This window comes from Salmo salar, chromosome 19 (genome assembly GCF_965601325.2).
Source record: "Salmo salar chromosome 19, fSalSal1, whole genome shotgun sequence".
Taxonomy (NCBI): domain Eukaryota; kingdom Metazoa; phylum Chordata; class Actinopteri; order Salmoniformes; family Salmonidae; genus Salmo; species Salmo salar.
The window spans coordinates 45,276,741-45,298,934 of NC_138309.1; the positions used below are offsets into that span (position 1 = coordinate 45,276,741).

Here is a 22,194-nt window from a genome sequence, read left to right on the forward strand (position 1 = left end):
CCTGAGTGCAGTGCATAATTCTGTATGGGTAAAAAAAAAAATGTTTTTATATGGCATTATATATTCATGTCTGCTAGGGAATAGTATGTAATGATTTGGAAAATAAAACGACATTCACAAGTATTCAACAAATATATTGTCTTTGAAATTTTTCATCAGGCTAAAATGTAGGCAGCACTTTATGTGGCCTTCCATGTCGTTCGTTTTGCTACAAAATCGTGTTGACAAGTTGCCGAACCAAAAAATAATCTTGCTATTATATTAATGTCAGAAAATCTATATATCTTTTATTATTAGTGCACGTAACATTTTCATCGTCGTTACTGTCATTCCAGGGAAGACATGTCGACGCCATTTGAGAAGCCACAAATTATAGCTCACGTTCAGAGAAGTTTGAACTACACAGTGTTTGACAGCAAATGGATTCCTTGTAGTGCAAAGTTTGTCTGTCTGGGAAACTATGCAAGGGGCACCGGAGTGATGCAAATATACGAGGTGGAACATGGAGAGGTTAAACTCATAAAAGAGGTAGTTAATTTTGTATTGTTTGTGTTTTGTTTTCGAGCTAGTTCAAGCTTTTAGTTAGCTACGTTAGCGTTCTAGTTTTGTTCTAGAAAAGTCGTTCGTTACCATAGCAACTAGTAACACAGGGACCCCTGTCCATCTGTGATACTGCAGCAGCGATTGTAGCTAGATTGGTTTCTACTGTCACTTGACTGTTGTTAACAGTGCCATGTCAAAAACAAACATACACTAATAGCAACCATGCATGTTCATGTTGTTATCCGTTGCATTCGTTTGGACCCTAGCGAGAACTATTTGGACCCCCTGTTTTCCAAAAACAAGAAGGTAACCTTTGAGGTAATCCATCTAATGAATTTCAGTAATGGACAAGCATAACAATGTCCTGTTATCTTTCACAGATCGAGAAAGCAAAGCCCATCAAGTGTGGGACATTCGGGGCCAGCACTCTACAACAAAGACATATAGCAACTGGGGACTTTGACGGAAATCTCAATATATGGTAGCCTATTTATTTACCAACTATCTGAAAAGACATATCACATGTCTTGTCAAATAGATTTACCCTACCACCAGCATGTGCTGCTATACATAATAAAAGCTATCCCTAATAAGGACATTGGTAACAGCATGTCTAGACGCCTTGTCCCAGGTCTGTTTGTACTAGCCAACTCCTTTGCGACCAATTAGGAGATTAGGAGATGGTGGCTATACAGCATTAACAGATCTGGGATCAGGCTATGTGTCTGTTAAGTCAAATTAAATGCTGTTTGTCACATGCTTTGTAGACAACATGTATAGACTAACAGTGAAATGCTTACTTACGGGTTCTTTCTAACAATGATGAGTTAAAGATGAGAGAAAAAAAAATTGAAATAGTGACAAGGAATAAATACACAGTAAATACTGAATACAAATAATATGGCTGGCTGGATATATATATATATACTGCAAAAAAAAATAAATGTAACACTTAAACAACACAATGTAACTCCAAGTCAATCACACTTCTGTGAAATCAAACTGTCCACATAGGAAGCAACACTGATTGACAATAGATTTCACATACTGTTGTGTAAATGGAATAGACAACAGGTGGAAATTATAGGCAATTAGCAAGACACCCCCAATAAAGGAGTGATTCTGCAGGTGGTAACCACAGACCACTGCTCAGTTCCTATGCTTCCTGGCTGATGTTTTGGTCACTTTTGAATGCTGGCGGTGCTTTCACTCTAGTGGTAGCATGAGACGGAGTCTACAACCCACACAAGTGGCTCAGGTAGTGCAGCTCATCCAGGATGGCACATCAATGCGAGCTGTGGCAAGAAGGTTTGCTGTGTCTGTCAGTGTAGTGTCCAGAGCATGGAGGCGCTACCAGGAGACAGGCCAGTACATCAGGAGACGTGGAGGAGGCCGTAGGAGGGCAACAACCCAACAGCAGGACCGCTACCTCTGCCTTTGTGCAAGGAGGAGCAGGAGGAGCACTGCCAGAGCCCTGCAAAATGACCTCCAGCAGGCCACAAATGTGCATGTGTCTGCTCAAACGGTCAGAAACAGACTCCATAAGGGTGGTATGAGGGCCCGACGTCCACAGGTGGGGGTTGTACTTACAGCCCAACACCATGCAGGATGTTTGGCATTTGCCAGAGAACACCAAGATTGGCAAATTCGCCACTGGCGCCCTGTGCTCTTCACAGATGAAAGCAGGTTCACACTGAGCACATGTGACAGACGTGACAGTCTGGAGACGCCGTGGAGAACGTTCTGCTGCCTGCAACATCCTCCAGCATGACCGGTTTGGCAGTGGGTCAGTCATGGTGTGGGGTGGCATTTCTTTGGGGGGCCGCACAGCCCTCCATGTGCTCGCCAGAGGTAGCCTGACTGCCATTAGGTACCGAGATGAGATCCTCAGACCCCTTGTGAGACCATATGCTGGTGCGGTTGGCCCTGGGTTCCTCCTAATGCAAGACAATGCTAGACCTCATGTGGCTGGAGTCTGTCAGCAGTTCCTGCAAGAGGAAGGCATTGATGCTATGGACTGGCCCGCCCGTTCCCCAGACCTGAATCCAATTGAGCACATCTGGGACATCATGTCTTGCTCCATCCACCAACGCCACGTTGCACCACAGACTGTCCAGGAGTTGGCGGATGCTTTAGTCCAGGTCTGGGAGGAGATCCCTCAGGAGACCATCCCCCACCTCATCAGGAGCATGCCCAGGCGTTGTAGGGAGGTCATACAGGCACGTGGAGGCCACACACACTACTGAGCCTCATTTTGACTTGTTTTAAGGACATTACATCAAAGTTGGATCAGCCTGTAGTGTGGTTTTCCACTTTAATTTTGAGTGTGACTCCAAATCCAGACCTCCATGGGTTGATAAATTGGATTTCCATTGATTATTTTTGTGTGATTTTGTTGTCAGCACATTCAACTATGTAAAGAAAAAAGTATTTAATACGATTATTTCATTCATTCAGATCTAGGATGTGTTATTTTAGTGTTCCCTTTATTTTTTTGAGCAGTATATATATATATATATATATGAGTACCAGTACTGAGTTGTTGTGCAGGGGTACTGTACATATAGGTAGGGGTAAAGTGACTGGGCAGTATGTGTGTCGGGGTGTGGGTAGAGTCCAGTATGTGTCGGGGTGTGGATAGAGTCCAGTATGTGTCGGGGTGTGGGTAGAGTCCAGTATGTGTCGGGGTGTGGGTAGAGTCCAGTATGTGTCGGGGTGTGGATAGAGTCCAGTATGTGCCGGGGTGTGGGTAGAGTCCAGTATGTGCCGGGGTGTGGGTAGAGTCCAGTATGTGCCGGGGTGTGGGTAGAGTCCAGTATGTGCCGGGGTGTGGGTAGAGTCCAGGATGTGTCGGGGTGTGGGTAGAGTCCAGGATGTGTCGGGGTGTGGGTAGAGTCCAGGATGTGTCCATAGAGTCAGTACAAGGGAGTTGGTGGAAAAAGGGTCAATGCAGGTAGTCTGGTTAGCCATTTGATTAGCTATTTAGAAGTCTTGTGGCTTGGGGGTAGAAGCAGTTCCTGTTGGTTCCAGACTTGGTGCTGTGGTACCGCTTGCCGTGCAGTAGTCATCTGATCCTGATATCCCCTTGTCTGTCTGTAGGAACCTGGAGGTGCCTGATGTGTCTGTGTACTCTGTGAAGGCCCACAAGGAGATCGTGAACAGCATAGATGGTGTCGGGGGCCTGGGGATCGGTGACGGGGCCCCCGAGATCGTGACTGGGAGCAGAGATGGTAATTATTATATATATATTTTTTAAGATGACTTTAATCCTGAGGGTGTGGCTAGGATTCTTAGGCAAGCACTCGTAGGATGCTGTAGTAGAACATGGAATACAGACAGTCATAAATGCAATAACATCAACTGAGTTTTAGTTTCAAGTACAGGATACACATGGTGTACAGTGTACACCGTCCAACTAAATGCTTTCACGCAGGTCCTTTCTCGACAACCCAATAATAAATAATAAAAGATAAGAATACCAACAAGTAAATGGCTCAGTAGAATAGAATAAACATTTCAGCATAAATATAATACAGGAAGGCACAATTTTATAGTACAATATTTACAGTGCCTTCAGAAAGTATTTACACCCCTTACATTTTTCCAGATTTTGTTGTTACAAAGAGGGATTAAAATTGATTAAATTGACATTTTTGGTTGGTCAACGATCTACACAAAATACTTTAATGTCAAACTGGAAGAAAAATACTAAGATTTGTAAAAAAAATAAATAAAAAAAAATAACTCATCTTGAATAGATAAGTATTTAACCCCCAGAGTCAATATGTGTTAGAATCACCTTTGGCAGCAATTACAGCTATGAGTCTTTTTGGATAAGTCTCTAAGAGCTTTGCACACCTGGATTGTACAATATTTGCACATTATTTTTTTTTTAAAGTCATCAAGCTCTGTCAAGTTGGTTCTTGATCATTGCTAGATAGCCATTTTCTAGTCTTGCCATAGATTTAAGGCGATTTAAGTCAAAACTGTAACTTGGTTACTCAGGAACATTCAATGCCGTCTTGGTAAGCAACTCCAGTGTATATTTGGCCTTGTGTTTTAGGTTATTTTCCTGCTGAAAGGTGAATTTGTCTCCCAGTGTCTGTTGGAAAGCAGACTGAACCATGTTTTCCTCCTAGGATTTTGCCTGTGCTTAGCTCTATTCCGTTTATTTTTATCATAAAAAAACTCCCTAGTCCTTGCCGACGACAAGCATACCTATAACATGATGCAGCCACCACCATGCTGGAAGGTATATGGAGTGGTACTCAGTGATGTGTTTTGATTGGCCCCAAACATAATGCTTTGTATTCAGGACATAAAGTTAATTTCTTTGTCACATTTCTTTGCAGTTTTACTTCAGTGCCTTAATGCAAACAGGATGTATGCTTCCTTTTCACTCTGTCAATTAGGTTAGTATTGTGGAGTAACTACAATGTTGTTGATCCATCCTCAGTTTTCTCCTATCACAGCCATTAAACTCTGTAACTGTTTTAAAGTCACCATTGGTCTCATGGTGAAATCCATGAGCGGTTTCCTTCCTCTCCGGCAACTGAGTTAGGGAGGACGCTTGTATCTTTGTAGTGACTAAGTGTATTGATACATCATCCAAAGTGTAATTAATAACTTCACCATGCTCAAAGGGATATTCAATGTCAGAATTGTTTTTATTTTTTACTCACTGACCAATAGTTGCCCTTTGTGAGGCATTGGAAAACCTCCCAGGTCTTCGTGGTTGAATCTGTGTTAGAAATTCACTGCTCGACAGAGGGGATAATTGTATGTGTGGGGTACAGAGATTAGGTAGTTATTCAAAAATAATTTTGAACACAATTATTGCACACAGTGAGTCCATGCAACTTATGTGACTTGTTAAATAAAGTTTTACTCCTAATCTTATTTAGGCATTCCATAACAAAGCGGTTGAACACTTATTGACTCAAAACATTTCAGCTTTTAATTTGTAATTCATTTGTAAATGTTTTGAAAATGCATAATTCCACTTTGACATTATGGGGTATTGTGTGTAGGCCATTGAAAAGAGACGTGCTCTCTTTAATCTATGTTAAATTAAGCTTGTAACAACAAAATGTGGAAAAAAGTCAAAAGGTGTGAATATTTTCTGAAGGCCCTGCACACGTTTTAGGGGAATGTTTAAATTGCACAGTATTTAAGTTGTGCAGTGTTTAGCAATAATAAATAACAGTCTGGTAGCAGCAGTTGTGATGTGTGTGTGTGTGTGTGTGTGTGTGTGTGTGTGTGTGTGTGTGTGTGTGTGTGGTGTGTGTGTGTGTGTGTGGATGAGTGTTTGTCTGTGTGGGTGTGACCATGAGTGAGTGTATGTGCAGGTGGTCAGTCCAGTTCAAGTGCTAAGCAGTTTGATGGCTTGTAGATATAAACTGTCACTGAACCTGTTGGTATCAGACCTCATGCTCCGAAAACGTCTGACACCTACTCAGCGTCTCACAAAGACACGGCGGTTGGAACGAAAAATCTTACATTTGGACTCATCAGACCAAAGGAGAGATTTCCACCGGTCTAATGTCCATTGCTCGTGTTTCTTGGCCCAAGCAAGTCTCCTCTTATTATTGGTGTCCTTTAGTAGTGGTTTCTTTGCAGAAATTTGACCATGAAGGCCTGATTCACGCCGTCTCCTCTGAACAGTTGACGTTGAGATGTCTGTTACACGCCTTCCTTTCCTGTGGCGGTCCTCATGAGCCAGTTTCATCATAGCGCGTGATGGTTTTTGCGACTGTACTTGAAGAAACTTGAAATTTTTCCAGATTGATTTACCTTCATGTCTTAAAGTAATGATGGACTGTCGTTTCTCTTTGCGTATTTGAGCTGTTTTTGACATAATATGGACTTGGGTCTTTTACCAAATAGGGCTATCTTCTGTATACTACACCTACCTTGTCACAACACCACTGATTGGCTCGAACGCATTAAGAAGGAAAGAAATTCCACAAATTAACTTTTAACAATGCACACCTCATAATTGAAATGCATTTTAGGTGACTACCTCATGAAGCTGGTTGAGAGAATGCCAAGAGTGTGCAAAGCTGTCATCAAGGCAAACGGTGGCTACTTCGAAGAATCTCAAATATAAAATATATATTTGGTTACTACATGATTTCATGTGTTATTTCATAGTTTTGATGTCTTCACTATTATTCTACAATGTAGAAAATAGTTAAAGAAAAACCCTGCAATGAGTAGGTGTGTCCAAACTTTTGACTGGTGCTGTACTTGTATCTCGCTTTTACTCAAGTGTTTCCTTTATTTTGTCAGTTGCTTGTGTATTCCTCAATGTTGATGGACGAGTCCTGGATGGATGAATTTAACATGTTCCAGTCTGTATTCTCATAACAGTCCTGCAAAGCCGGTATCTTACGTGAGGCATCATAATGTGTTTAATGTTATCCCTGCTGTCTGTTTTCTGTCTTCCAGGGACAGTGAAGGTGTGGGACCCCAGACAGAAGGACTCACCTGTGGCAAACATGGAGCCAGGGGAGGGGGAGGCCAAGAGAGACTGCTGGACCGTAGCTTTTGGTACATATGAGAGAAATGCTAGCATAATGGTAACCCATGGTTTCCCATGCTGCGTCGCTCCTGTCACTTCACTCACCTGCGCTCATCTCAAATCTGCATTGGGCTGCAGAATTAATAGATCTCATGTTGTCCTTCGCTTACAGAATTTAGCAAAGCATAGGTCCTAAATGTCCAAGTTACTACATTTTAAAATCCCATCAGTGATCAGTTAACCCGTTTGACCATTTCTTTCCCAGGCCATGCCTTCAACGACCAGGACCGCTGTGTGTGTGCTGGATACGACAACGGAGACATCAAGCTCTTTGACCTCAGGAATATGTCTCTCCGGTGGGAAACCAACATTAAAAATGGGGTGAGGCCAACTGAAGATACCAATAGCTGGTTTCTTTAACCCAGATTAAAGGGAAAGTGCAAGATTTTGGCAATAAGGTATTTTTCTATTTACCCAAAGTCTGATTAACTGATGGGTACCAATTTTATGTCTAAGCGTGCAGTGTGCTAGCAGTACCTGTATACCGCCAGTTATTGTGCTAACGCTAGTTAGCAACAGTTCGCAAAACTACCTACAACCTCCTTCATAGTGGATAGAGACACAAAAATGGTATCAATGAGGTAATTTGACACTGGGTAAATAGAAATTGGGGCTGGCTTCCTGGACACAGATAAAGCCTGCTTCTCAACTAAAATCTTGCACTGTCCCTTTAAACCCAGTTCTATTCTGAAATGCACTTTCAATGGGGATTTTAGTTGAGAAGAATGATTAGGTTCTGTTCTATCCACATCCAGGAAGTTCAGCTTTACAGAGTGATTGAAATTTAAAGGCGATGTTCCCACTTTAGCGGAGACTACATTCAGGGTAAACGCTGCATATGTCGGCTCAAATCGGAAATGACCTTTACATCACGGAATCTGTAACGTTTCAGCTTTACAGACTGAATAGAGCCTTTAATCTGTGTCCAGGAAACCAGCCCTATATGTCTGGAGAATGATATGGTAGTGGTGGTTTATACCTGCTTTTCAGTATCGATATTGACACAGTAACATATGGTGACTATGAACAGCCAACCTTTATATACATTAAAGGTCCAGTGCAGTCAAATCAGTTTTTTCTGTGTTTTGTATCATATTGTACAACAGCGGATGAAACTAACACCTGTAAAAGTGTGAAAAATGTTGATAATTCTTATTTCCCGATAGTTGCTGGTTGAAAATACAATCTACACTGGACCTTCTAATCAGCATGCTTGAATGGGTGGGAGTTTTTCATTGTTTAGTAGACCAATGAGTTCCAAACCTCTCTGCCAATAACAGCTAAGTTTTCCCCTCTCTGATTTTGCAAGAAGCTAACCACATAGCTAGATAAACCAAATGCACAACTGTAGTGCATTTAGCACATTTTAGACAGTTAATTTAATAGTTATAAGATATCTAGTTGGCAAACATTTGGTTGTGAATTCCATACAGTAACTAGGTCACCTGGTGCCTGACGCACAACAGTGAGTGACTCACGATGCTCCGGTCTCTCGTCATTGTAAACAAACGTGAGAATGAGAAATTATGTAACAGGTCAAATGAAGGCAATCTCATAACCCAGTGCACAAGCTGACTGCAGGTATTGACTTAAAAAGTCAAAATAACATTAAAATATAATAAACATTAAGATAAATAGAAAATCAAAATACCCCAGTATACCGCCAAAGCCTAATTTCTACCTCTACATTGGACATTTTTAAATGTTTTTCCTGGATAATTGTTGTTGTGTATGTAGTGTTTCATGCTCTTATACATCTCTGTATTCTACAAGGGCCCATTTTTTTCTCCCCCCCTTTCAACACTGAGACCCAAGCAAGGAAAAAGTACATTTAATATATTACATGTATACTTAAATACACTACAAATGACCAGAATTTACTTCAGATACGAGATACTAGAAAAGTACATCTGTACGTATGCTTTACACATACTATCGTTTCACTTCAATACACTTATTAAAACTGTACTTTAAATTAAGTCTTTTAGTATACTATATGTTCACTATCATTACCCTGCAATACACTGATGTACACAGTAATGGAGCACAATGACCTTCCATGTTGTTGCTTTTAGGGGGTAGATCAGCTTTAATATTTCAGATAGCTTCTATCAATGTAATTTTCTTCATAATTTCCAATTCCCCATACTGTCCATTCAGAAAGTATTCAGACCCCTTGACCTTTCCCACATTTTGTTACGTTACAGCCTTATTCTAAAATGGATAAGGGGGAAAAAAAACAAATCCTCATCAAATCGACACACAATACCCCATAATGACAAAGCGAAAACAGGTTTAGACATTTTTGCAAATGTATTAAAAATAAATACCTTATTGACATAGGTATTCAGACCTTTTGTGATAAGACTCGAAATTAAGTTCAGGTGCATCCTGTTTCCATTGATCATTCTTGATGTTTCTACACCTTGATTGGAGTCCACCTGTGGTAAATTCAATTGATTGGACATGATTTGGAAAGGCACACATCTGTCTATATAAGGTCCCGCAGTTGACAGTGCATGTCAGAGCAAAAACCAAGCCTAGAGGCCGAAGGAATTGTTCTAGCGCTCCGAGACAGGATTGTGTCGAGGCACCGATCTGGGGAAGGATACCAAAATATTCCTTCAGCATTGAAGGTCCCCAAGAACACAGTGGCCTCCATCATTCTTAAATGGAAGAAATTTGTAACCACCAAGACTCTTCCTAGAGCTGACCAAACTGAGCAATCGGGGGAGAGGTGACCAAGAACCGGATGGTCACTCTGACAGAGCTCCAGAGTTCCTCTGTGGAGATGGGAGAACCTTCCAGAAAGACAACCATCTCTGCAGCACTCCACCAATCAGGTCTTTATGGTAGAGTGGCCAAATGGAAGCCACTCCTCAGTAAAAGGCACATGACAGCCCACTTGGAGTTTGCCAAAAGCCACCTAAAGGACTCTCAGATCATGAGATCCAAGATTCTCTGCTCTGATAAAACCAAGATTGAACTCTTTGGCCTGAATGCCAAGCGTCACATCTGGAGGAAACCTGGCACCATCCCTACAGTGAAGCATGGTGTTGGCAGCATCGTACTGTGGGGATGTTTTTCAGTGGCAGGGACTGGGAGACTAGTCAGGATCAAGGGAAAGATGAACGGAGCAAAGTACAGAGATCCTTGATGAAAACCTGCTCAGGACCTCTGACTAGAGCGACGGTTCACCTTCCACAGGACAACATCCCTAAGACACAGCCAAGACAACACAGGAGTGGCTTCGGGACAAGTCTCAATGTCCTTGATTGGCCCAGCCAGTCCGGACTTGAACCCTATCAAACATCTCTGGACAGACCTGAAAATAGCTGTGCAGCAACGCTCCCCATCTAACCTGAAAGAGCATGAGAGGATCTGCAGAGAAGAATGGGAGAAACTCCCAAATACAGATGTGCCAAGCTTGTAGTGTCAAACCCAAGAACACTCAAGGCTGTAATCACTGCCAAAAGTGCTTCAACAAAGTACTGAGTAAAGGGTCTGAATACTTGTATAAATGTCATATTTCCGTTTTTTTATTACATTTGCAAACAATTCTAAAAACCTGTTTTTGCTTTGTCATTGTGGGGTATTGTGTGTAGATTGATAAAAAAATCCTACCAAGGTCATTCGTCTGCCAGGAGCTGAAGTTGTTTCTGCTGAGGTCATTTCTCTCAGTGCTAGGAGCTGAAGTTAGTTTTACTGAGGTCATGTCTCTTGGATGGCTCGGCTGTCCACTCCAGGGACTCCAGTGCCTGATTTATCTTCTTTTATCACTGTCTGGCAGGTATGCCATGTGGAGTTTGACAGGAAGGATATCAACATGAACAAGCTAGTGGCCACTTCATTGGAGGGGAAATTCCACGTCTTTGACATGAGGACCCAGCACCCCACCAAGGGTTTCGACTCTGTCTCCGAAAAGGTAATTAGCCGAATGGAAGGCAAGAAAAGTGTCAAAGGTTATTTTTCATCCCCTGGTGGTGGTGAGTCAGTTGTGGTTACGGATGGGGGGGAGATAATTATTTTGAATGTTTTCACAACTGGATCTGTGTGGCGGCCATGTTTTTCTTACATGCTCATGTCCATGAAGCTGCATGCCAAAGATCACATAAGGCCGGTGGAGAGAGAGTGTGGCTTTTTCAATCGTTCCTCCATGAAATGAAAACACTCTTGACAAACTTGCGTTAAAGCCCTGGGCCCAGATTCACAAAACCTTGAAGTCTTACTGCTATTTTTTTCCTTAACTTTCTTCACACCTCTATAGTTAAGCAAAGTTGCTATTCCTCAATAAAGTTACTGGAAATATTCTTAAGGTTTGTCCTATGACTGTTCCTAAGAAAAGGTTTAGAAGAAATGGGATTCTTGAAAAATAATGCTTTAGGATTTCTTCTTGGAAATGTACTTAACTTTAGGACTGCTAAACCCTTGTCGTGTGACATCTGGTTACATTTGTAACCATGAACATTTTCTTACGCCACACTGTCAGACACAGTTGGCTACCGGACAGTTAAATACAACAAGAAAACGAATTAAACGCACATTATCTAGTTAGCCATTAACAATATATTACAATATTCTAAAGTGTTAAATAGCTAGCGATAGCTCGTCAACTTCCAACGACGAACTTGGCTAACTTATCTAACGTTAATGTCGTTAGCTATGTTGGCTAATGTCATTACGAGTTAGCTAGTTACTAGTAGCTAACTAACCGGTCGCGCAGTCTCTACCACCATCTCTCTTATCATGGACAACACCTTCTCCTTCAGCTGGTCCACATGAATGGTGGATACCCCCCCCTCCCAGTCTTCTTCAACTCCCTGCTTCTCTCAGCTCCCTTCTTCTTAGCAGCCAACTTGACGTCGGACTACTTTTCTTTTCACGGCGTCGCTGTCCCTTGCCATACCCCAACGGCCGAGACAGACTCGGCCACTCTAGCACCTTCCTTTCTTTTTGGTCTCTGCAGTGACCCCCGCAGTTATCGAGTATCCTCAACAGCAATCTTTTCCTGGCTGATATTTCCTCCACCATCACTTCAAGCTCTTGTTTAAGTTTTTATTGCGCTTTCCTTGGTTATCCATTTTTGGTTTTGATATAGCTATAATGTATGAAAATAACATTTTGTTTTTGTGTATAAAGGGTTCGTTCGCGAGCCAACTAAAAATATATATTCTCGAGACATAAAGCAGATAAATAAATGGAAATATCAACACTTTGTTATAGTGGGCCAAATCCTATCATCCCTGTCACAGGCCTATTTATGGTTTCAATCACATCACTAATGGCAATGCCACATAAGATATTTACAAAGTTCTTAAAAAATATATATATATTTACGAAGTTCCAAAGAAAACTATGAATTCCTAAGGACATTTTGAGGAATTGCACTTACGAACTCTTATGAACTTCTTATTTTTTTTCCATAAAAAACCTAAGTTAATGTTTTGTGAATCCGGCCCCTAGTTGTGTCCCAAATTGCACTCTTTCCACTATATAGTGCACTACTTTTGACCAGAGAGAACCTTTGACCTCTGTGGGTAGCCTTACGGTTTGACCAGAGCTCTATGGGTAGCCTTGTGGTTTGACCAGAGCTCTATGGGTAGCCTTGCGGTTTGACCAGAGCTATATGGGTAGCCTTGCGGTTTGACCAGAGCTATATGGGTAGCCTTGCGGTTTGACCAGAGCTCTATGGGTAGCCTTGCGGTTTGACCAGAGCTCTATGGGTAGCCTTGCGGTTTGACCAGAGCTCTATGGGAAGCCTTGCGGTTCGAGCGTTGGGCCTGTAACCGAAAGGTTGCTAGTTCGAATCCAGGACCCGACAAGGTGAAAAATCTGTGGATATACCTTTGAGCAAGACACTTAACCCCAATTGCTCCAGGGTCAAACCCTGGCCATGACCCCGCTCTCCAAGGGTGTCTGTCACAGAGAGAGTTAGGATGTGCAATTTAATTACAATTTGTTTTATAAATAAAACATTTCCAATTCACACATGCATATTAATGCACACTAGCACATGTATGAAATAGGACAAATATAAAACACCCACCAAAGTATTATTTTAACTGGAGCCCTTTGGGACCTGGTCAAAAGTAGTGCACTTTATATGGATTAGGGTACCATTTGTGATGCGGCCCTGGCTCTGTTCGTCTGGTGTTTTGGGGAGATCAGAGAGGACTTTGCCTCCATATCGCTTTAAAATATTTGTGTAGTTCATTGAGCGATCAACAGTCGGCACATAAATATATTTAATCTCATTTTGGATGGGATTTGAAGGTTGGCAGTGTTTTTCAATCCACTTAGATTGTTGAGTTGTTGTTTCTAGTTTCATGCCCCTTCCCCTAATCAAAGTTGTTGGGTTGTACATCTGCCACTGACATGGGATATTACTAACCTTTGGCTGAATATATGCTACTAGACCTTTTGGTTTGAACTTGCAATCACAGAAATAGAATGACCACCGATTAACTTGAATGCGAATCCCATTCTATGAACTATATTTCTATGCTTGCAATACCCAAATCTAAACATTTTTAAAATGGATATGTCATTTTAGGTGAATTTTATTTCAATTTTAAAGGGGCTAATCCTTAAGAGGATTAGCACATTGTTTTGTATGTAATGGATTCTTTCAATTTCATCCCAGGCCCATAAATCGACGATCTGGCAAGTGAGACATCTGCCCCAGAACAGAGACATCTTTATGACAGCAGGGGGAGCTGGAAACCTTCATCTATGGAAATAGTAAGTAACTTTATTGATTCTTCACTAACTTGGTAAAATGGATTTCAACCCATAACCTCAGAAACATGTCTCTATAATGGTAAACTAACATCAAACATGGTTAGTTAAGACTCAAAATCAATGCTCCTTACTCCTGGTTTTGGAGGGACACTGCTGGTTCAGTGTGTGGTCTGAATCCTAATTTGAGATTAACATGCATAATTGGCATCAGTGCATGATGTACTGTATGTGAAAGTCTGAGTTATGTGCTTTTATCTCAAGTTACATGTAGGATTTATCCCTGAATGAGTCTAGACTAGTGTGTAGATGCATCCTTGATTCCCGCTGCCTTTGACCTGTTAACAGTGAATGCCCTGCTCAGAGGATTTACTCTCTTTGTCCTGTTAACAGTGAATACCCGGCTCAGAGAAGTAAGAAGGACTCAGATGAGGTGGACATGGGCGTGGCCGGCACTGTCAACCTGCTGCAGAACGTCACTCTGTCCACCCAGCCAATCGCCAGCCTGGACTGGAGCCCCGACAAGCAGGGTCTGTGCGTCTGCTCCGCCTTTGACCAGTCCGTCCGTGTCCTCATCGTGACCAAGCTCAACCGTGTGTGAGGTGTACAGAGTACCCCTAGACGCTGATCTTGGGTCAGTTTTGCATTCCCCCCCAGATGGTGAGGGGGGTACATCAGAAGCAGATGTATGATTAGCAAAGTAATGTTGGTGAGGAAGAGGTGAACCCCAGCAGGACTGTGACCCAACTAGCTATCCATCTTCAAGGCCTGCTATTCCAAGTTAAAATGACTAACAGAATACCCAGTTGGCCTCCACGGATGGCAGTGAGAAACACTCCTTGTAATTCAGTAGAAGCGCTCTCTCTCTCACTCTCTCTAGTGTCCCTCTATCTCCAGTGACCCTCCCTCTCTCATCTCATTAAACAGTTTCTATTGAGTCACACAGAGGATTTTGTGGAACTCGATATCCTTTGTTTCTCTCTCTTCCATCCCTCCAGCCATCCTTTCTCCTGTTCAAACTGTGTGTAGCCTATGTTTCTAATGGCAGGTTGATACTCTGAACAAAATGCTTTGCTTACTTGAAGTTAGTATATTTTGCTGCTTGAGAAAAATGGTTGTGGTCTTTGTCTTTTACTAGGCAGGGTGTGTTTGATTGGCGCATGCCTCCAGTTTTGCCTAGAAATGTTCTTACTGTGACTTTGTTATAAAACACCCTACTGGGGATGACTTGTTCCAGATTAAAATGGCCTTTTTGAGAAAACTAGTATTGTCTTATTGCTTTGGAATTTTAATACTCAAGTCTGTGACCTAAATTTACATGTAAAGTGTTGCAAAGGTACCATGTTTCATGAGCTGAAATTAAAGCTTGCAGAAATGTTCCATATGCAAATTTGTTTACATCCCTGTTAGTGATCATTTCTCATCTACCAAGATAATCCATCTACCTGACAGGTGTGGCATGTGAAGAAGCTGATTAAACAGCATGATCATTACACAGGTGCAACTTGTGCTGGGGATAATAAAAGGCCACTAAAATGTGCAGTTTTGTCACACAACACAGTGCTACAGATTAGACTTTTAATGAGTGTGCAATTGGCATGCTGACTGCAGGAATGTCCACCAGAGCTGTTGCCAGAGAATTGAATGTTCATTTCTTGACCATAAACTGCCTCCAAAGTCGTTTAAGAGAATTTGGCAGTACGTCCAACCGGCCTCACAAATGCAGACCATGTGTAACCATGCCAACCCAGGACCTTCACTTCCGGCTTCTTCACCTGCAAGATTGTCTGAGACCAGCCACCCGGACAGCTGATGAAACTGAGGAGTATTTCTTTCTGTGATAAAGCTCTGTTGTGGGGAAAAACGAATTCTGATTGGCTGGACCTAGCTCCCCAGTGGGTGGGCCTATGCCCACCCATGGCCCCGTCCCTGCCCAGTCGTGAAATCCATAGATTAGGGCTGAATGAATGTATTTCAATTGACTGATTTCCTTATATGAACTGTAACTCAGTAAAATCGTTGAAATTGTTCCATGTTGCATTTATATTTTTGTCTAGTACATAGATTTTTTGGTTCTCTGGACCAGCGGTCCGTATTGACCTTGTTCTGTGTCCGGATCCGGACCGCGGCCCGTCTGGTGAGTATGGGTGTACCACAGTGTGCTGACCTGAGTGAGGGCCGCAGGGCCAGCCCAGTCTGGCGGTGCTGAAATACCTCCCTACGACTCTTCTGTCGCAGCAGCAGATGCCCCACATGAAGGTTGTAGTCCCAGAAGTCTTGGCTCAGCGACCAGGTACCTCAGCATGGCCCGTTGAATACAGCTCACCCCCGATGATTCTGTTCCATGTAATGCATGTGAATGGGGTTGTTCCTCAGAGAGCCAGGTCCTGTGATCTCAGTGCCAGTCTAATCTATCTGTCTAGAATGTCAGTCCCACTGACTAGAAATCATCATGCATGTAGTGTCATTACATTAACTTAATATAAACTCAGCAAAAAAAAGAAACGTCCTCACTGTCAACTGTGTTTATTTTCAGCAAACTTAACATGTGTAAATATTTGTATGAACATAAGTTCCAGAGACATGTGACTAACAGAAATGGAATATTGTGTCCCTGAACAAAGGGGGGGGGGTCAAAATCAAAAGCAACAGTCAGTATCTGGTGTGGCCACCAGCTGCATTAAGTACTGCAGTGCATCTCCTCATGGACTGCACCAGATTTGCCATTTCTAGCTGTGAGATGTTACCCCACTCTTCCACCAAGGCACCTGCAAGTTCCCGGACATTTCTGGGGGAATAGCCCTAGCCCGCACCCTCCGATCCAACAGGTCCCAGACTTGCTCAATGGGATTGAGATCTGGGCTCTTCGCTGGCCATGGAAGAACACTGACATTCCTGTCTTGCAGGAAATCACGCACAGACAAGCAGTATGGCTGGTGGCATTGTCATGCTGGAGGGTCATGTCAGGATGAGCCTGCAGGAAGGGTACACATGAGGATGTATTCCCTGCAACGCACAGCGTTGAGATTGCCTGCAATGACAACAAGCTCAGTCCGATGATGCTGTGACACAACGCCCCAGACCATGACGGACCCTCCACCTCCAAATCGATCCCGCTCCAGAGTACAGGCCTCAGTGTAACGCTCATTCCTTCGACGATAAACGCGAATCCAACCATCACCTCCGGTGAGACAAAACCGTGACTCGTCAGTGAAGAACACTTTTTGCCAGTCCTGTCTGGTCCAGCGACGGTAGGTTTGTGCCCATAGGTGACGTTATTGCCGGTGATGTCTGGTGAGGACCTGCCTTACAACAGGCCTACAAGCCCTCAGTCCAGCCTATTGCAGACAGTCTGAGCACTGATGGAGGGACTGTGCGTTCCTGGTGTAACTCGGGCAGTTGTTGTTGCCATCCTGTACCTGTCCCGCAGGTGTGATGTTCGGATATACCGATCCTGTGCAGGTGTTCTTACACGTGGTCTGCCACTGCGAGGATGATCAGCTGTCCGTCCTGTCTCCCTGTAGCGCTGTATTAGGTGTCTCACAGTACGGACATTGTAATTTATTGCCCTGGCCACATCTGCAGTCCTCATGCCTCCTTGCAGCATGCCTAAGGCACGTTCACGCAGATGAGCAGGGACCCTGGGCATTTTTCTTTTGGTGTTTTTCATAGTCAGTAGAAAGGCCTCTTTAGTGTCCTAAGTTTTCATAACTGTGACCTTAATTGCCTACTGTCTGTAAGCTGTTAGTGTCTTAACGACCGTTCCACACGTGCATGTTCATTAATTGTTTATGGTTCATTGAACAAGCATGGGAAACTGTGTTTAAACCCTTTACAATGAAGATCTGTGAAGTTAATTCGTAAAAATCCAGTTATCTTTGAAAGACAGGGTCCTGAAAAAGGGACGTTTCTTTTTTTGCTGAGTTTGTCTTTGTAACTGTATGTATGGTGTCTCTGATCTTGCCTGCATTCTTGGAGAGGAAGATGCAAGGGTCTGGATGAAGTCTGCCTTGCCCAACTGGCCCTGCTCTTTCAGCTAGTGGTACTCTGTGTCCAGGGCGTGTAGCTGGTTCTCTATGGTAGGCGTGCCAGGATGTCTTCCTGACGTGCCGTGGACTTGGCACTGCTCAGGTTCTCACCGTCGCCATCAGACTGGAAGAGGAAGAAGAGCGGCGGGTAGCCTAGCGGTTAAGAGTGTTGGGATAGTAACCGAAATAATTGCCGGTTTGAATCCCCGAACCGACTAGGTGAAAAGTCAGTTGTTATACCCTAATTGCTCTGGATAAGAGTGTCTGCTAAATGACTCAAATGTAAGAAGAAGAAATGCACTGATTCATATACATATTCAAATTTGTTATGTTCTGGAATAAAGGGTGTGTTTTAAAGGGAATCATTCAAAAATGCTTTGGATTGCTTATGTCTACAATGATGTACCTTAGGATGCTAATCTACTGCAGGCCCTGTGGTAGATTAGCATTCTATAGAGGGGGTGTACTTGTACATCAAGCTGCCTCATACTACAGAATCAGGAGGTGGGCTCCTGCTGTCCTAGCTCCTTCATCCATACTTCTCTATTGAATAGTGTTGTTTCTCCAGGGCCATCTCCAGGAGGAAGTGGAGTCCTGGGTCTTTGGGTTTGAGCTTGATGGCTGAGGTATAGTGGATGGCAGCCTTCTCCAGACCGTCCAGAGGAAACTGACCATCTTCACCTGGTAGTGGTTTCTTTGCAGCAATTCGACCATGAAGGCCTGATTCACGCAGTCTCCTTTGAACAGTTGATGTTGAGATGTGTCTGTTACTTGAACTCTGTGTAGAATTTATTTGGCTGCAATCTGAGGTGCAGTTAACACTAATGAACTTGTCCTCTGCAGCAGAGGTAACTCTGAGTCTTCCTTTAAAATCAAACTTTATTTGTCACATGCACCGAATACAACAGGTGTTGTGAAATGCTTACTTACAAGCCCTTAACCAACATTGCAGTTCAAGAAAGAACGTTTTTCAAGTGTTCTACTCCGCTAGCCAGCACCTCGCCTAAATAGGTGTGCGTTTCTTCTGCCTCGAGATTAAGAAAATATTTACCAAATAAACTAAAGTAAAAAGTTACAATAAAATAACAATAACGAAGCTATATACTGGGGGTACCGGTATCGAGTCAATGTGCGGGGGTACAGTTAGTTGAGGTAATTTGTACATATAGGTAGGTGTTGTTCAGGGGTAGAAGCTGTTAAGGAGCCTTTTGGTCCTAGACTTGGGGCTCCGGTACCGCTTGATGTGCACTACCTTCTGTAGAGACATACGGTCAGATGCCCGAGCAGTTGCCATACCGGGGGGTGATGCAACCGGTCAGGATGCTCTCGATGGTGCAGCTGTAGAACTTTTTGAGTATCTGGGGACCCATGCCAAATCTTTTCAGTCTCCTGAGGGGGAAAAGGTGTTGTCGTGACCTCTTCACGACTGTCTTGGTGTGTTTGGACCAAGATAGTCTGTTGGTGATGTGGACACCAAGGAACTTGAAACTCTCGACCCGCCCCACTACAGCCCTGTTGATGATAATTGGGGCCTGTTCAGCCTGCCTTTTCCTGTAGTTCACGATTAGCTCCTTTGTCTTGTTCACATTGAGAGAACAGTTGTTGTCCTGGCACCACACTGCCAGGTATCTTACCTCCTCCCTATAGGCTGTCTCATCGTTGTTGGTAGTCAGGCCTACCACTGTTGTGTCATCAGCAAACTTAATCATGGTGTTGGAGTCGTGTTTGGCCACGCAGTCGTAGGTGAACAGGGAGTACAGGAGGGGACTAAGCACGCACCCCTGAGGGGCCCCAGTGTTGAGAATCAGCGTGGCAGACGTGTTGTCGCTTACCCTTACCTCCTGTGGGCGGCCCGTCAGGAAGTCCAGGATCCAGTTGCAGAGGGAGGTGTTTAGTCCCAGGGTCCTTAGCTTAGTGATGAGTTTTGTGGGACCTATGGTGTTGAACGCTGAGCTGTAGTCAATAGCATTCTCACATAGGTGTTCATTTTGTTCAGGTGGGAAAGGGCAGGGCTGCCCAACCCTCTTCCTGGAGATCTACTGTCCTGTAGGTTTTCAGTCCAACCCTAATTTAGCCTGTCTGATTCAGCTAGTTAAGGTCTTGTTGAGCAGCTAATAAGTAGAATTAGGTGTGTTAAATTAGAGTTGGGCTGAAAAGCCACCAGACGGTAGATCTCCAGGAAGAGGGTTGGGCAGCCCTGGTCTAGGGTATCCGGGATGATGCTGTTGATATGAGCCATGACCAGCCTTTCAAAGCACATCATGGCTACCGACGTGAGTGCTACGGGGCGGTAATCATTTAGGTAGGTTACCTTCGCTTCCTTGGGCACAGGGACTATGGTGGTCTGTTTGAAACATGTAGGTATTACAGACTCAGTCAGGGAGAGGTTGAAAATGTCAGTGAAGACACTTGCCAGTTGGTCCACGCATGCTTTGAGTACACGTCCTGGTAATCCGTCTGGCCCCGCTTTGTGAATGTTGACCTGTTTAAAGGTCTTGCTCACATACTACCCACTACTGCGACCTGTATGCTCTCGTTGGCTGGCCGTCGCTACATATCCGTCTCCAAACCCACTGGCTCCAGGTCATCTATAAGTCTTTGCTAGGTAAAGCCCCGCCTTATCTCAGCTCACTGGTCACCATAGCAACACCCACCCATAGCACGCACTCCAGCAAGTATATTTCTCTGGTCATCCCCAAAGCCAACACCTACTTTGGCTGCCTTTCCTGCTGCCAATGACTGGAACGAATTGCAAAAGTCACTGAAGCTGGAGACTTACATCTCCCTCACTAACTATAAGCATCAGCTGTCAGAGCAGCTTACCGATCACTGCACCTGTACACAGCCCATCTGTAAATAACCCACCCAACTACCTCATCTCCACACTGTTATTTTTTTGCTCTTTTGCACCCCAGTATCTCTACATGCACATCATCATCTGCACATCTATCACTCCAGTGTAAATTGTAATTATTTCGCCACTATGGCCTATTTATTGCGTTTCTACATTTGCACACACTGTATATAGATGTTTCTATTGTGTTATTGACTGTACGCTTGTTTATCCCATGTGTAACTCTGTGTTGTTGTTTTTGTCACACTGCTTTGCTTTATCTTGGCCAGGTCGCAGTTGTAAATGAGAACTTGTTCTTAACTGGCCTACCTGGTTAAATAAAGGTGAAATAATCCTGTATTGACGCTTTGCCTTTTTGATGGTTCGTCTGAGGGCGTACCAGGATTTCTTATAAGTGTCTGGATTAGTGTCCCGCTCCTTGAAACTCTAGCCTTTATCTCGATGCGGATGTTGCCTGTAATCCATGGCTTCTGGTTGGGATATGTACGTACGGTCACTGTGGGGACAACGTCGTTGATGCACTTATTGATGAAACCGATAACTGTGGTGGTATACTCCTCAATGCCATTGGATGAATCCCGGAACATATTCCAGTCTGTGCTAGCAAAACAGTCCTGTAGCGTAGCATTCGCGTCATCTGACCACTTCCGTATTGAGCGGGTCACAGGAACTTCCTGCTTTAGATTTTAATATAGACTTGGTATTTTACCAAATAGGGCTATCTTCTGTATACCAACCCTACCTTGCCACAACACAACTGATTGGCTCAAACGCATTAAGAAGGAAAGAAATTCCACAAATTAACTTTTAACAACCTCACGAATCTGGTTAGGAGAATGCCAAGAGTGTGCAAGACTGTCATCAAGGCAAAGGGTGGCTACTTTGAAGCAACACATTGCTTGGCAAGCAACATTTAACATTAACTAGCTAGCAATTCAATTATATCTAAGCTACATGACATTAACTCAGAGTTTTAATATCTAAAACGATTCTTACTTTGGTCAGTCACACTGCATGTTGTGGTGGCAAGCTAAAGGCTCTGACTAGCTAACTAGCTGTGTTAGCTAGCTCGATGAAAACTCTTGCTTGCAGGCTGTTGAATAAAACATCTTCTTCTTCTGTCATCTGCCAGGTGAAAAACCTATTTCAAATCAATGTATTTATTAAATAATCAAATAAAATGCCATTATCCATTTTTTTTATTTAACCTTTATTTAACTAGGCAAGTCAGTTAAGAACAAATTCTTATTTACGATGACGGCCTACCCCAGCCAAACCCTAACCCGGACGACACTGGGCCAATTATGCACCACCCTATGGGACTCCCAATCACGTCCGGTTGTGATACAGCCTGGAATCGACCCTGGGTCTGTAGCGACACTTCTAGCACTGAGATGCAGTGCCTTAGACCCCTGCGCCAGATTAGTGTCCCGCTCCTTGAAACCGCT

At 43.4% G+C, this 22,194-nt stretch overlaps 1 protein-coding gene across 2 annotated transcripts; it reads left to right on the plus strand.

The window, feature by feature from the left end:
* Nucleotides 1-167: 167 nt before the first annotated feature.
* On the plus strand, nucleotides 168-15,125 carry dnaaf10 (dynein axonemal assembly factor 10). Of its 2 annotated transcripts, none has more exons than XM_014158040.3 (8): nucleotides 168-528; nucleotides 924-1,024; nucleotides 3,643-3,773; nucleotides 6,994-7,095; nucleotides 7,332-7,447; nucleotides 10,917-11,051; nucleotides 13,770-13,867; nucleotides 14,258-15,125. In XM_014158040.3, the coding sequence occupies exons 1-8, from the start codon at nucleotides 343-345 to the stop codon at nucleotides 14,463-14,465; spliced, it is 1,077 nt and encodes a 358-aa protein (XP_014013515.1). In that variant the 5' UTR covers nucleotides 168-342; the 3' UTR covers nucleotides 14,466-15,125. The 2 variants fall into 2 exon arrangements, with proteins under 2 accessions (XP_014013515.1, XP_014013516.1); XM_014158041.3 differs by lacking the exon at nucleotides 168-528 and adding an exon at nucleotides 700-849.
* Nucleotides 15,126-22,194: the final 7,069 nt, after the last annotated feature.